The sequence below is a fragment of the Physeter macrocephalus genome, chromosome 19 (assembly GCF_002837175.3).
Source record: "Physeter macrocephalus isolate SW-GA chromosome 19, ASM283717v5, whole genome shotgun sequence".
Classification (NCBI taxonomy): Eukaryota; Metazoa; Chordata; class Mammalia; order Artiodactyla; family Physeteridae; genus Physeter; species Physeter macrocephalus.
This window is the reverse complement of record NC_041232.1, coordinates 30,711,022-30,728,311: the sequence shown is the minus strand read 5'-3', so window position 1 is coordinate 30,728,311 and position 17,290 is coordinate 30,711,022. Positions and strand designations below refer to the sequence as shown.

The following is a 17,290-nucleotide window of genomic DNA, read 5'->3' as shown; positions in this document are numbered from 1 at the left end:
GTGGGATCTTCCCGGACCGGGGCACGAACCCGCGTCCCCTACATCGGCAGGCGGACTCTCAACCACTGTGCCACCAGGGAAGCCCCTGTTAAAATATGTGATTTAGCTCTAACTCAATTCAATGAAGCCAGCAGCACTGAAATTCACTACAAAGTAATCCCTTAAGTCTGCTTCCCCCTTCACTGTAATGAGCTAGTATAAGAACAGATCAAATCTGTCCAAAAGCTTTAATCTGCTTTCAAATCACAACAGTCCAGTCCAAGCTAGACTCAGAACTGCAGAGGACATCCTATAAACAATAAAATCCTCCCCTGAGTCAGTCCCCTTGGCAGTCTCCCTGTGCACTCCTCTCCAACAACTCTTTTTCTGCCCTTTTTCTATGTATCAAATGACCATCAATGCACATTCAACCCAAGGGCCAGACCATAGCTTCCATGGTCTGCAAATACACTCTGAAAGTCTAGAGGAAGATATGTTCTGAAACTCAGTTTAGGCCCCTTACATAAGCACGAAATTTCCTCTCTCCTGAATATACCACCACCCTGGTGGCTAAAGTGCATGGGCTGGAGAGTAAGACCATATTGACAGTTGCAGCTTTCTCAAGGTCACCAAACTAGTCAACTGGAATTCAGATCCAGCCAAAGCCCACACTTTAATCATCACGAGATACCAAAGTATACTTCATTCTACCTCGAACATAATTGGGCACCTGGTGTGAATCAGAGAATCTGAGTGGAAGAATCTTAGAAAATTATCTTTTCTGACCTCTTCGTTCTGTAAATGAGTAAGCGGAGGCCCAGAGGACTCGAAAGAGTTCTGAGACCACTGAGATAACCAGCGGGGAGGCAGGGCTACAGTCTCGTGACTCTCCCGCCAGTCACCTTTCCCTCTGGTGGCTTCGAGTCACTCCTCTTTAGTTTCAAACGTCTGACTACAAAAAGTCAATCCATTTATTAAATACACATGTCTAATCATGTCTGGGTATGGAAACTCTTCCTTCTCTCCAATTTCCCCCACTTTCACGTTTATTTCATTTCAGAGTTAAGAGGAAAGAAGAGAGAAAAATCCAGTCGAGTAATTTTAAATTTCTGAAGATTTGAAAATTAACAAACAAAACACTACCACCATCATGTCTCCACAAAAAGAAAAGATAAAGGAAAACCATGATGACAACACCTGTTCCTTTGATTCTGTTCGACAAGTTGAAGGATAACCCCCAGCTCCCTGCACAAAATGTCTGAGATCAGACAGAGTATCTATTTACAGAGCATGAAAATAAACATTACTCTTTATATCATTTAGAAGCAGAACTTAAATACCATGGGAAAAGAAATAACATAATCAGGCTGTAAACACATAGTAGTTTAAGGCTATACCAATGTGTTGTGTTTTCCAAAGACATGCCGGCTTCATGTCTCTTAACATCTTCTAGAATTTCTGGCTTGACACAAATACTTCCAACCTGTAAGAGGTCAACTATGCGTAGGGACTCCCAGATTTCCTTAACCCATGAGTCGGGACCCTAAAACATGCTGACTCCAGGTTTGAAGTTTCAAGCCAAAGAAATTTAAACACGGATTCATTCAAGGCCCGGGTATAAACCGTGCTTTATATTTTGTAGGAAAGCTTTTAAAAGGAATAATCACATATCCATGACAACTTAAACATGTTTAGGTAACAGAGTTGAAAATAGACATGTCCATGGGAGAGGGAAAGAGGCACATGAACACCCACTATGAGTAGCTGGCAACCTTAGGGTCAGAGTGGCCCCAGGGAAAAATCACAAGAGCTCTGAACCCAAGGCTTAAATAAACAACCGGGTGCATAATTAGCGCCGACAGTGCAGTGTCTAGCCTCCCTGTAAACCCAGACAAAAACCACTGACCTGCAGTCCAGATTTCAGTGTGAGTTCAAATGCTTTCATCAAAGGAAGGCATCACCAAGCAAGGCTGTGGAATGTCATTCACTGAAAGCCTTAAAATAGCATAACTTTCCATCTGCCCAGGACCAGAAGGGGCCAAGCAGACGACCCCTGGTGGTTCCCTCTAGTGCTAAGAGGCCAAGGTCAGAGCAGAGCCTGGAAAAGCTCAGCAAACATTCTTTCACGGACTTTGGGGGAGGATGCTCGCAAGTGAGGGGTGGGCCAGGCTCACCTCCTTCCTCACGGGCGTGCTGTGCGCTGCCGCCTCCTCCAACTGCTCCAGTGCCTGGGGCTGCTCCTCGGTGCCCTGCTCGCCTCCTGGCTGCGCCTCAAGCTGTGCCCCCACGTGACCCTCCTGGGGCTCGGCCTCCTGCTCCGGCTTCGACTCCAAGTCTGATCCCGATTCGGTTGTCATGGTTGATTGTTCTGCAAGCAGAAAGCGGGAAGGGCCCATCACTCGGTGCCATGACCTCCCCCAGGCAGGCAAGAAAGGCAGGAGGTTACAGTGAACGGCTGAAGGGAACCAGCACAGGAAAGATGGAGAAACGCTAAGAACCAAAACATGATCCCACCACACATACCTCACAACAGCCTTGTCCAATTCACCCCAAGGACGGGTGCCCGTCGATGTCTCAAAAGGAACATTTAGTAGTAAATGCTGATTTGGAACGATCACGGGCTTTATTCCTATTAGATTTTTGCCACAGATGACTGTGAAACGACATTACCATCATAATAATCACCTAACTTAGATATGTTTAATTTCAGAAAAATGAATTTCTGAATCAGTTGGAGATACATTTTAATCTCTGGCAAGGATGATCTAGTAATGGAAGTGGAAGCGCTTTCTCATCCCCTTTCCCCTTCCCAGGGGCCCTGCTCGCTCTGCCCTTCCACACTGGTGAATCCATCCATTCTTCTGTGAACAAACGCCCTTCCCCTCTGTGATTTTCCCGTAACTGTTATTCCCTTTTCTTCTTAAATAAATAAATTTAGTTATTTATTTATTTTTGGCTGCATTGGGTGTTCGTTGCTGCACGCGGGCCTTCTCTACTTGCAGTGAGCGGGGGCTATCCTTCATCGCGGTGCGCGGGCTTCTCATTGCGGTGGCTTCTCTTGTTGCGGAGCACGGGCTCTAGGCATGTGGGCTTCAGGAGTTGTGGCTCGCAGGCTCTAGAGCGCAGGCTTAGTAGTTGTGGCGCACGGGCTCTAGAGTGCAGGCTCAGTAGTTGTGGCGCACGGACTTAGTTGCTCTGTGGCACGTGGGATCTTCCCGGACCAGGGCTTGAACCCGTGTCCCCTGCATTGGCAGGTGGATTCTTAACCACTGCGCCACCAGGGAAGTCCCTGTTATTCCCTTTTGAACGAGCAACCACAGTACATCAGCGGCTTCTTCGGTGTTGAGGAACCTGTCGCACACTGGACCAGCCCTGGCCACAGCGGAGGGAGGCCGGGTAGCATCACCTCTACCGCTCGTCACAAGTTCACTCTCAAAGGCTTCTTCCTGGTTCCCTCCTATTTCCCGTGAGTGTTGAAGAAGTTTGTCCATCTCATATCCCATCAGGAACTCAAACAACAGATCCTGACATAGAATAATCTGCTCTTACATCCTAAAAAGGATGCCCTAAAATATAACTGCCATCTCCTTATAATTTACTCGTCAAGACATAAGTATTTTGTGCCTCAGTTTCCACATCTGCCAAATGAGAGCATTGAACATGATCACATCTAAAGAACCTATTTCTTGCTGTCACTTCTTCCTACTACTAATAGACGTGCTGCTATAATTAAAGCCATTTTTTGCTCTAAGCAGCAAGAGAGCTGCTGTACCAGTGGTCACCATGTCACTTTAAGTAATTTCTCATCTTAGCTATGTGGTAAATATCTCAAAAGTGAATATCTCAGATAATCACATAATTTCCCTTCCTAATTCTAATTTTATGGTAAAAATACCATGAGCAAAGGGCTAGTGTAATACTTTAAGCAAATGATACACCCGTTAGTATGAGTAGAATTTTTATGAAAAATAAAACTCCATAGTAAAACTACCAGTTAGTTCCTATTTTCACAATACACATTGGAAGATGCTTAATAATTTGAAGAGGGAAACATTACAAATACCAATCTATCTTATAAACTAAATGTGGTATCTGTGCTTTCTGTTTAAGGTTACTTTTTACAATCACCAGCTATTCTGTCTGCTGAATAAAAGACCTGTCAACCTGGCATGTGCTCAGTTACTCAATGTAAATGTAAATATCAAGTCCAAATGCAAAGCCAGATAGGGATCTACATAAAACTAAAACATTTTCTCTTTCCTTCTTACATTTTAGATTTTCAAGCAAATCTTGAAGGCAAATATGATATTCACATTTTTATGCTTATACTGCAAAGTGTCAAGTCTACAGAAAAAACAGTGGAGGGGGAGGGAGAGGTGGTGATTGTGTAATTCAGAGCCTAGAGTTGAATTTTACCTTTTAGGAGGGGGAGGATTAATTTTAATACTCAGTTCAACTCACCCAACCCTTATTGAGTACCAAATATAAGTCAAGCACTGCTCCTGGTTTAGAGGCAGAGATAAATATGTTGTAACCCCTTACACCCTACCTACCTTCAAGGAGCCCAGAGTCTGTGGGTGAAATAGACTCTCTCCAGAATCTATTTTTTCCATCTTTCTTTTAGTAATCAAACTTTCAGTTTCAGCTGGCATGCCTCCACCCAGTTGGAGACCACAATGAGTTGGGGCCATGTGATTAAGTCTGGACCCATGATACAATGGAGAAAATATATTCAATATTTAGGTCATCTTCATAAAAAGAAAGCCACTTGCCCTAGATTTCCCTTTCCCATTGTCTGGAAAATAATGACCGATGTCATTACTACAGACCTGATCATGGAAGCCCCAAGTTGAGGAGGATGCCAGAGCCGCCCCCCTCAGCCGGGGTCCCGGGATGACCTCACGGAGGGCAGCCCGCCTGCTCTGGATGGTCACACAAGGCAGAATCCTTCTGTCTTGTTTGTACCTCAGTAAACCAGCCCACACCGAATCTAATACACATTCTACAGATTAAAATTCTACCCAAACACAGACTTGAGTGGCTCCCATCTTACTAAAACAAAGTAGCCTTCTCTTGATCTCACATCCTCTGGCAGCTACTACCATATTTCCCTGCTCTCTACTCATAACTTCTCAAAAGTCTTGTCGACCCTGTCTCACTTCCTCATTTCCTCTTTCTCTGCCACCACTCCAGCCTGATTCCATCGGGGTTGCTCTTGTGGCCATTACAGAGGATAATCCACTCTTGCCTGTCCTTGTCCCATCTGACCTCATAGCAGCCCCAACTCAGGTGATGAGACTTTCCTTGTCAACATGATTCAGAACACCCCACACTCTCCTGCTTTCCTCCTATCTCTCTGGCGACTCCTTTCCATTCACTGTTACAGGTTACTCCTTATCCAACCTCTAAATGTGGGAATGTTCCAGAAAACTCACTCCTCTTCTCTTTATATTTTTTTCCCCAGAGCTTTAAATACTTCCCCCATGCCAACGACTCACATATTCACATCTCTGGTCCAAACCTCTGTCCTGAGCTTTCAGACTAGCGTCCAACTGCGCACTGGACACTCCTCACTGACACCTCACAGGCACCTGTTGATTTCTCTCCCCTCCCCATCTTCCCCACCTCAATAAGTGGCAATGCCATTCCTTCAAGCCAGAATTCCACAAGTCACCCCTGACATTTTCCTTTCCCTTGTCTTCCTTATTAATATACAACAGAAAGTTTTGCAAAATATTTAATTTTGCAAATATATATATAATATATATATAAATGTACATTAAAATATATATCTTTACAAAACATATCTTGCATTGGTCCCCAGCCACTAGGCCAGCCATTTCTTCCCTGAAATCCTTCAATAACTCCCTTTTCACTGCCTCGATTCCTATCGACCTCTATTCTGTTGACCTTCATAAAACATAAATCCAGTCATATCACTCACTGCAGAAAATCCTTTAATAACTTCCCAATGTGCTTGAAGTTAACATCAAAATTCTTAATTCCCATGGCCTTCAAGGCTAAGCTGAGGCCTCAACACCCTATCGACACCCAGCGGCACTGCCCATCCGGCCATCCACCTGTGATCCAGCCACGTGGTCTCCTTCCAGCGTGTAAACCACATCAGGGCTTTGTTCTGCTTCAGGGTTTTCTAGACACGCTGCTCTGTTTGCTGAGAACATTTTTTCCTCTGCTCTTCAAGTGCCTGACTCCTCATTCCTCAAGTGTTGGCTGAGAAAGGCTTTCCCTTGTTGCACATTTATCCTAATTGTGCCTTATTGTTTCCTTCCCATAATGCATCAAATTTTATTATTATTCAGCCATCTCTCAACCTCCTTCCCATATACTCAAGGGGGGAAATCATGTTTGTTTATATCTGAAAACTAGAACATAGTGGGTATTTCAATAATAATTTAATGAATGACTAAATAAAATCAACCCCATTTATTATATAACTATGCATTTAAAAGTGTAATAGCTCTTCCTTATAGTTTTTAACCACTGTAAGATCTCTCTTAAGTGGGTGGGTAAAGTAGATATTTCTACTCTTTAGAATAGAAAACGGAACTCAGTTACAACTTTCAAAATCAAATCTCTCAAGGTAACAGACATTATTGTTCTGTTCACAGTCTAATGCTTTTATCAGTAGTTGTAAAGCTCTTCCAGAAACACAAAAAAGAAAATGTTCGGGTTGTTTAGAGAATCTCTATAAAAGAGTAACCTAAAAGCCACTAGGTCATGAATCTACCAAGTAAAACATAAATGACTATTAGAAAAAGCATATTTTAAGAAAATGCTTAGTTTTTCCTAGACAGGACAGTTCTAGCATATAAATCATATTATTGAAGAAATTTGAATACCTTCAATATTTTCTATCTTCTATGAATATCCTACTTAGGGTTCTCTGTCGTTATTATCTGTGTTTCAGCAGATAATGGCTATAACTTAGTAATTAGATGTCAAAACTGTCACAGAAGCAGAAAACCAGAATCATAGCTCAAAATTAAAAAATCACTTTAAAATCTATGTATAATCTTTATAGATATAATACAAGAAAATAATCAGCAGCAAATAAGTTGCCATGTATGGTCTTGGGTGACTAATTTTTTTTTTTACTCTCCCACTTCCTCTTCCATAAAACAAGGGGTTCGGACTAGAAATCAGTGATGACTAAGTGAGGTGGGGGTAGGGGACGGGCTGGGGGTGGTGCAGGGGGCAGTGAAAGGCCGGAAACTTGGGATCTTTCCGGTTAAGCTGACAAACCTGCTGCCTCTTTCACCATCTTCTCCCAACTTCCTTACTACTTTTTAAACCTAAGGACTTTTTACACAAAAGTCGTTGTGGTATTATACATCTCACATCAGTGCACTCTAAACTTGAAAATGTGGTTAAATACGTGTTAAAATAAAAATCTTTCTAAACATGACATTAGCCCCAGGATTCACTATATATGAAATAGAAGAGCAAAATCAGTAAAGGAATAATCCCAGTTTTGACTTTCACTATGAAACCACTCATAGTGAACAAAAGCCAGGGCTTTTGTCTTTAATTCCATGCCTGGTCCCGAAGGCAGAGAGCCAGCTCTACAAAAGCTGAATAAAAATGCAAAATGGACATAGCCCAGGAACCACCTATCAACTACTTAAACAGTAAAATAACCTACCATTATTTTCTACCTATGAATACACCGGATAAAACCTTACCTGTCACACATCACATAAATCACAGAACCTCAAACCTCAAATAAAATCTTATGCCCTTGTCAAATATTTCCTAGGTATATCATTTCCCCCAGCACTATATGCATAATACAAGGAATAAAAATCATTGCTGTTTTTTTGACTAATTGTAATAAAATAAAACTTCCCTTGCTGTTGAGAAATAGTAAAGTAAGAAACCTTAAAAATATAAGGCTTTTAAATTGTGGAATCTCACTAGAATCAATATTTAATTCCACATATCTGAAAGGGCATAAGTTTACCTATGAGTAAACAGTATCGACAGCCTCAATCGGTAAATCCAATTTCAAAACGTTTTTAAAAATAATCTTCCTCCCTACCCACATGCCAATATAAGCAAGCAATAAACTGATTTTTACATGGCGCACAATGAAAATCATAAGCATCTAAATACAGTCCTTACTTTAACTCATTACTTTAATAATTCTATAGTGTACACCTCCAATCTTATACCCAAATGCCAAAACATTTTTTAAAATTAGATTTTCATGATATTTACATTGTTTTGTTTTTTTTCTTTTTTTATAAGATTCTCATTCCCTGCTTTCTTGGATGACCCTTGCCACTTGATATTGTACATTTTCCTTTCCAACTCACTACAGATGACTATTTTCCAAGGTTCCCTTCTCTTCTGATAGATTCACTCCGGACTACCTATAACTGTCAGTCATTTCAGTTACTGGAAGTAACACCATCACCTGCAATCACAAACGGAAAGTGATACAAAATGCTTATGCTTAGCTTTGGCTTAAACTGTGCCCTTTCTTTATATTAAACTTACCTTGTTAATTGTGTTTTGCTTCAGCTTAAAAAGGTCTGGGATCCCAGGAACTCCAAACCCTAAAAGCTGGCGTAAGGACATTTACTACGTGTACTGGGATGATGGCGAGAGGAGTCCTTTATCTTTTCAAGAAACATAAATTGTATTTCATTATGCCTCTTCTCAGGGATGTATTTATTAAATGACTACCAAAAGAAATGGTAGTCAGCTTAAAAGGCGGCATTGTGCAGGTGTGAATGAAATCATTCCCAATTCATTTCACCTATAACAAATGGGTCATTGGCATGCTGCTTTGTTCCTTTTCAGCTCTAATTTTTTACTCTGCAGAAGAAAAAAGTCAGTTTATCCTCATCTTTTCCACTTTTAGAAGCAGCATCTCTAAATTTAACATCTCCTAAAAAAATGACTGCTAAATTAGCTTCTGCATTCAAATTTACGTACCTACCTCTCTTGCAGATAAGAAAATTCAGTGATATTCTATTAAGACACAGACCTAGGACTTTAGTGCAGGAAAACGCTCTATAAACATCTCTGTCCTTTACATATAAAACAGGATTCCTACAGAATAACAAAGCACTTCATAAAGAAAAACCCTTCAGGCCAGTTGCCTGCCTAGAGGATTGTAACACTAACAGACGATTTAAAAAAAAAAAAAAATGAGCTCTTTTTCCCCCTTTTGTATTTCAAATGTAAATGTACAGAAGAGAGGCTAGTAGACCTTTATATACTCAGCTTAAGTATTTGTGACTCCTGGATACCATCCACTGATCCACCAAAACCACCCACATCAAGCAAGTAAAAAGAGAGTAATATCCCCTGACCCCTCTACTGGATTCTATCTGCATTTAAAAAAAGCCCCAGTCATATACCCTGAGAAAACCATAATTCAAAAAGAGTCATGTACCAAAATGTTCATTGCAGCTCTATTTACGATAGCCAGGACATGGAAGCAACCTAAGTGTCCATCCACAGATGAATGGATAAAGAAGATGTGGCACATATATACAATGGAATATTACTCAGCCATAAAAAGAAATGAAACTGAGTTATTTGTAATGAGGTGGATAGACCTGGAGTCTGTCATACAGAGTGAAGTAAGTCAGAAGGAGAAAAACAAATACCGTATGCTAACACATATATATGGAATCTAAGAAAAAAAAATGTCATGAAGAGATTAGTGGTAGGACAGGAATAAAACACAGACCTACTAGAGCATGGACTTGAGGACATGGGGAGGCACACACACACACACACACACACACACACACACACACACTCACTCTCTCTCTATCTCTCTATCTCTCTCTCTCACCCCAAACGACTGCTCCTGACCTTGCCTTCTACCCTCCTACAACCCCCACCTCCACCCCTCCAGGATGGCCCTACTTCTCTCCTCTTCCTCACAGCCATGCTTCTGGAAGGAATTTCCTCCCTATGCTGTCACCACGCCCTCCCTCCCACTCACCCTTCAGAGTATTCCCCAATATTCTAGTAAATCTTACTAAGGTGACCGGCCACCTCCCTGTAAGGCAATAAGTCCATGTGATGCCCCCTCCCATCTCTGAATTCTCTGTGTTTCCGACACACTCTTGACGTTCCTCCTCCCTCTACCTCACTTCCATTTGCTCTTCACACCCACCTTCTCATCCTGTTTCTAAACTCTGCAGGTCTTTAGAGTCAGAGCTCCTTCACTCGGTTTCAAATACGACGGCACATCCAAGATACAGGCTCTTCGCTCCGACCTCTCTGAGCTTCAGACCCACAGATACAACTCCACTGCTCTCCTCGCTTCCCTGGGTATTTCAGAGGCACCTGACACTGAACACTTCTCCATCCAAAGCACTGACCCCACCCCGCCCTCCCAGCCCCCCACCTGCTCCACTTCTGTCTTCTCCATGCCAGCAGGTGTCCATCTGTCCGGCTGCTCATGCTGGGCCTCAGGACACCACCTTCCTCCTCATTCCCAACTCAATCCACTTCACACCTGTCACCTCTTGAGTTGTATTTAGAGAAAGAAGACTGGAGAGAGTTCTGGGCAGAGGTGAGCAATCAGGGAAAAGCAGAAAGGTGTGAAAACTCACGTGCAGGTCCTTGCATGAGGGCATGTGGTCAGCGGTGGCTGGAACTTGAGGGCTGTGTGGGCAGTGATGGGAGGTGGTGAGACCAGCCAGGCAGAGGTCAGGCCTTGCAAGGCTGGCTGGTCCTCGCTAAGGAGACCTCATCCCATCACACAGAGGCCATTCTGGTAGCCATGGCGATAACTAACATCAGCTCAAAATTAGACCAAATTATCAGACCAAGAAGGCCTTGATGGGGCAGCGGTGGACCAGTCACTCCTCAAAGCACAAAACAGTGGAATTCAGGGTTGATCACTATAAAATATCTTTGAAAACTTGACAATAAGGAATTGAGACACCGTTTGCGACTAGTGGCAGAGACAATTCTGATTGTTTTTATTCAAATAAACTTTTTGGCCAAATAAGTTCAAACCTTATAAGCCAATATACCAACTCCTGAGAAGATGCCTGACTTTAAGTGTATAGAAGAAGCAGAAAGCTGGGATTTTTATGATGACAACATAATAATTCAAAATTACTTTCACAATGACCATGGTCAACCTGTAAGGGATGACCAACTCCCATCACTATGGAGACAAAGGTTTCATAACAGCACTGCACATCTACAATTCAGTGTTCAGGATTTTAAAAACTAAACAAGACCCCCCAAAATAACGCCACAGTCCCCTGCTTCAAGGAATGTACAATCTGACAGGTTACCTTGAGAAGCGAAGAAACACAGCGTCAAGGGTGCAAGACATACGCCCAGAGGAGAGAGGTTTCCACCAGCCAGTGGGGGCTGGGTGGGCTCACAGGAAATCATCTCACGTTAGAAAAAAACCCTTCAGCCCCAAGTTAAATGACTAGTTTTAAGCTTTATAAGCAATTAAAAATCACAGGCTACCTCAGGAAGATAAAAGGGAAGTCAGGGATAAATAAAAGCACAGGAGAGGTGCAGGATGGGGCACAGGACCCTGAGAGGGTAGGTAGTTAAGAACCAGTCTCAACTGCCAGTTGCTCGGTGACCTCAACAGAACTTGGCTTCCCTTTCTGTTCTAAGATTCTGAAAACTCTAGGATACCTGAGTCCCTGAGATACTGTTATATTAACAGCATGAAATCTGAGGAAATTTTGTCCTCTAAGTGAGGACAGATGCTTACTGATCAGGCCAAGAACGTAAAGCTCCTAGGGCAGCAGTCACCAGCACTGCAGAGAGAAAGCCGGCCTCCCCATCACTGCAGCGTCAGTGGAAGGCTTCATCAACTATTTGAGTCTCTTAAAGTTTTATTTAATTCACCGAAGCGATACTTACCCAGATAATCTGAAAAAGCCGAAGGAGACACTCTAAGTTTACCTAATACATTTGAAAAACCTAAACTTTTTTCAGCAAGCTGTTAGCTTTGCAAGTTCAAAAATGTTTAGCTCTATGTGTGAGCAGAAAAATTAATAAATACGGTTTAGAAAACAGATACAGTGATGATGGAAGTGTCCACCTTATCAATATGTATCCATATTTCCAACTCAAACTGAGGCCAAACACCAGGTACAAAATTCCCATATATTTTTGAAATAACAGAATATTTGGTTGTTTCCATAAGCCCCTAAATACATTTCAATAAAACCAAGGAAGCAGCTGGCTCCCCCTCTCAAGGAAGGGGGACTTGTGTTAGTAAAGGACTTGAACAGGATTCAGTGACATCACTAAAGGGAGGAGAGGCAGGGTTCCTGCAGGGAAAAGCTATTTGCAAGTTAGGTCTACAGAGCAAGTGGCAGAAGCACCAGTTCAAGCTCTGCTCTAGTATGTCTATGTTAGGACCACTCCGTTAAAAGCAACGGAGCTCCCAAACTCGGATTCCTGAACTCCAGACACTGGGGAAGGGGGCCCTAAGGGTCTGAGAGTTTGTTTTGATGTTTCAAAGGCAAGTGTACATTCAGCCATGACACAGCTACACACACTGACCGAGTCTCTCTGCTCCTGGTTGGACATTTAGCAGTTAAGGTTAGAGAGACTGGCTACATCATTTCTTTATTCATGAATACATTCCTTCAACAAACATTTGCTGAATAGCTGTCCTGAGGCCTGCGGACACATCAGATGAAGGCAAACGGGGTCTCTGCTCTAGTGGAGCCTGCCTGATAATTGAAGGAGAAAAAGAATGAAAAGATGTCAGCTACAGGGAGATGTTATTACATGAGCGAACCTAAAATGGGTGGGTGGCTGCTGACATTGGGTGGTTGGGGAGGGCTTCTCCGGGGGTGGGGGGACGTTCCAATATCAGGGACGGAGGGCTGGGACCATGCCTTCCAGAAGACTAGTGCCTGGGCCCGAAGGACGAAATGAGCCTGGTGTGCTCAAGGAACGAAAAGCAGGTCGAGGGAGCCGGGACTCAGGAGGTGCAGGGGAGAATGTCCACCATGAAGTAGGAGATGTGAGCAGGGTTTGGGGTCTCAGTAAGCCAGTGCATGCAGCTGGGTTTTATTTTAAATGCAATGGAGCATTTTAAGGGAAGGAATGAGAGGGTCTTATTCAGGCTTTTAAGAGACCACTCTGGGTTTGGAGTGAGGCAGCCAGGGTGGGAGCAGGGAGAGTGGTGCGAAAGCTACGGCAATGGTCCAGGTGAGAGAAAAGGCTGGAACAGGGTGGGAGGAGAGGAAAGGAAGGGCAGGGGCGCCCTGCATTGGAAGCTCTGATCTGAGCCTTGTGCAGACAGGGGAGATGGGCTAGCTGCGGGGCACAACCTCTTATAAATGTTAGGTCTCTTACAGGCACAGGGACCCCTGGAGGTGAGAAGACTGCACATCATGCATTCTCCACTAGGCAGGGACCCCATCGACAAGCAAAGGTTAAGCTTCAATCCTTATTCTTCTGGGCGCTGCTGCACCTCTAAACGAGGGCAATCTTCAGTGAACCCTGAAGTCATCGGTCATCATTTCTAAACACATTCATGTGAGAAGCAACGCCTGGCTGCATGTGTAACGATCGTCTTCTTCTGGTGTAAGTGACAGCTCCAGCCTTCCCAGAAAAGCAGGTTGATTAACACAAAAAGCTTTGGCCTTGGGGGTAGAGCATGGGTTTGTAGACTTCATCTGAGTACCTAGCTCATGGCTAGAGGGCGTATGTATGTATGTATATGCTTGTTTCACACATAACCTGGCAAAGAACTTTAGTCTCCATGAGGTTTTAACATGATTATCACCGAATGCAAATAGGTGTTAAAAAGTTTCTACAGGGTCTACACAAGAAGCCTTCTGCGGCTATTAAAGGGTAGGGTTTAATTTAAATGACTAAGTTGTCCACCCACGAATCTCCTCGCGCCCAGGCTGGACCTACAGCCACCTCTCCAACCGCAGGACAGTGTTTTTTCACAACATATTTACATTTTTTCACTTGGACAAGCATGTGAATGTATTATTCAATGCACAGCAGAAACAGTTTAGGGAGCTGTTCCTGGGATAGGAAAGTGCCAGACACATCTATTTATTTTCAGGAGTGAACATGGGTACTTGAATTCCGCTTCCTGCTACCTCTGTTTACCAATGCTCATTAGGGTTCCCGATCACTGAAACAGAGTTCAGTATTGACCACGACGTCATTTGCCTCAGCCAAAGGCACTCCCACAGTATCCTTGGGGTTTTAGGCAAAAAAGCAAATCAAAATGGAAATTTCAGAGCACCAATGAGATACATCGGAAAGAGCAAAAAGACAGTCCTTAGGTCAAACCGAATCCTGGAAAGTCTAAGGGAATAAGCTAAATATAGCAACCATTCTCTCCATTTGCTGTTAAGCATAAATCACTCTAAGGAAGAAACTGGCCTTATGTCCTCTGTGTGGGGATGTCAATTCAAACATAGCATATCTGCTTAACTCACCTCTATACCAATATTAGGAAATACTGCTCATGGTTTCCTCAAAGGATGGTTCAATTTGTAAAATGCATAAGAGCTTCCTGAGTTTGACAGCTGGAATAATTTCTCATCAAACTTCTGTGCTTTCTTTAATATTATTTTGTAATTAACAGGGTGTGGCACTTGAGAAAGTAAAGGAACTTATCCACAGGGAACCCAAGATGCACGGTGGACGGTACCCCACAGGACAGATGGGGACAGGGAGGTCATACTTGCCCAAGGTCATATAACAACAAGCACAGGCCAACAATTAAATCTGAGTTTCTGCCTCTGATAACAGAGCTCTTTCTTCCACACAAGTTCTGCACTTCGGTAATAGCAATGAAACCTACTCTTAACCTCCTGTTCTTATTTCAGAAGTAGACAGCTTTTCAAAATCACTGTTTTATGTGATCATCTATAATTCACGATGCTGATACGCTACCTTATTCTTTTATTCAATGTAAATCCAACATTAGTAAATTTAAACTTCTATAACATTTTTGTTTTACACGCTATTTTCCCTACTACTTACTTTTCTTTATGCACTTACCTTTACTACTTACTTTATCTATCTACCTATCTATATCTATATATAAATATAAAACATCACAATTCTAGTTTCTAATCTAGTACAAGCCCTTGAGAGTCTATAGCAGGTTGCCAACTTGTTTCTGGAAAACAAACAAAATGATCATTGCTGCTTCTAGAGAAAATACGAATGGCAAGAGAAAACACGAATGGTACTGACCCTGCTTCTAGAGTCTCAACAATTATAACTTTCCACTGATGGTGGCTTTAAGCCTCAAATGGATGTCTAGATTTTTACCAGCTCCAACTTTAAAAGCGTTGTTTGTGGAGGGCCTCAAATAGACAAGACGCCATCAACATACGTTTCAAGTTATAACTGTCTGACTCCATTGTTTGAAATTTTCAAGAATTCAATGGCTAAAATTAAAAGAGGAGAGAAAAGGAGATGGTGTGTTTCTTCCGTACTGCTGGCCAATTCTATCTCTGGCGAAGAACTTATTAGCAAAAAAATATCTTTGGCACCTTAATGCAAGAGCATATTTCTCTATTACCCAGCATCTGACTCTGCATCTGTGAGAAATGAGGTGTGAACCAGAGAGAGTGAATAAATTAAAACAGAGTCAGACCCTGTGCCGTCGTCCACCACCGACAAGAGCTGCCTGGCTCTTACTCAAATGGGTCTCTCTCCCACAGAACCATTCATTTTCAAAACAGGGGCAAGGTTATGGCCAAACCCCCCAACCTTTGCACCTCAGTGAGGGGCAACATCCCCTCTGGTATCTGGGGGTACCTGGTCGAGAAGCCAGGGTTCAGGCTTCTCTGGAGGTTAGGGTTGAGGACAGCTGGGACAAAAAGGGCTTGTCTCAAACGACCCAAGAACAACACCTGTGCTCTGATCGCCTGTCTGTCCGGGAAAATGCTTACAACCAGATGTTGAGAAAACGAATGAACGAACAGTATGTGTTTCTGAGCCTGGTGAATACAAGGCTGGTCGTACTTTCACCTAAGTGCCCTGAACATTCAGATAAGCATCAGATGCGGATCTGGCTGATTCATTTTCTCAAACCGCACGCATGTCTCAAGGCTTTTATGTCTGTGGTTAGTTCCTAATGGCAAGCTTCATGCAGGCACCAGAGGGACTAGTCACCAGAGGGACACGTGGTGAGAATGAGAAGGGAAGCCAAGGGGAAAGTAGACCTTGTTAAGGACCCGCAAGGTAAGCTGCCTGTAAATATTTGTATCTTGCCTTTTAAAGGAGCCTGGGTGGCAGGGATTTGAAGACTCACACCGCACGAATAACGTTTGATCGAATCAATAAAGACATAAAGAGGAAAAAAAAGGCATTTCCACTGCTGAGAAAAGGAAATCAAATATATGGGAAAATTCCAGTCAGGCCATTATTGTTTCCATTTAATACTTACAAAATCATACAAAGTAACCATTATTGGCAGCCCCGTGGTCATTAAATATAGGCAGACCTCACCGCATTGCTTCACTTTGTTGGGCTTTGTAGAAATTGTGTTTTTTACAAATTGAAGGTTTGTGGCAACCCTGCATCAAGCAAGTCTGTTGGCGCCATTTTTCCAACAGCGCCTGTTCACTTCGTGTCTCTGTGTCACATTTTGGTAATTCTCACAGTATTTCAGACTTTTTCATCATTATTATATTTGCTAGGGTGATCTGTTGAAAGCAGCTCTTTACCCCATTTCCTGTTTGCCCATTTCTATTCCCTTCTAACCTTGAAAGAACCTAATTAACCTGTTGATTCTTCTCCTAGATAAAAAGAAGAATGAAGAACTCAGGAGTTGAGAATGACCAGCTCTCTTCCCCCAACAGCCCACTAAACAATCTGCAGGTAGATCACATGGCTAAGACAACATCTGAAGAGAGGGTCAGCCAGCCTGCACACAATGGAGAATGATGCAGACCCCAACCTCCTGGCTGGATGATTCACTGAGATTCTTCCACTCCCCGCCCCACCATTCTTCTGTTTAAAAACTGTCATGGCTGAGCAGAATCTTGGGAGTTGGTCTCTGGACACAAGACTACCTTCTCCCCGGAGAGCCGGCTTTTCTGATTAAAGCACCTTTCCTTTTTATTGACACTTGCCTCTTGAATTATTGACTTTTGAGCAGCAAACAGCCCAACCTCAGTTCAGTAACACTGTGATCTGTGATTTTTTTTTTTTTTTTTTTTTTGCGGTATGTGGGCCTCTCACTGCTGTGGCCTCTCCCGTTGCAGAGCGCAGGCTCCGGACGCGCAGGCTCAGCGGCCATGGCTCACGGGCCCAGCCGCTCCGCGGCATGTGGGATCTTCCC

General features: G+C 43.1%; 1 protein-coding gene across 1 annotated transcript in view; it reads right to left on the bottom strand.

Moving 5' to 3' along the window:
* EPB41L3 (erythrocyte membrane protein band 4.1 like 3) overlaps nt 1-17,290 on the bottom strand; it is a 145,541-nt gene that overhangs the window by 90,210 nt on the left and 38,041 nt on the right. The window contains exon 2 of the mRNA XM_055080499.1: nt 2,154-2,347. Within this exon, the coding sequence (XP_054936474.1) occupies nt 2,154-2,336 (183 nt within the window). The 5' untranslated portion in view covers nt 2,337-2,347. The remainder of the gene's footprint in view (nt 1-2,153; nt 2,348-17,290) is intronic.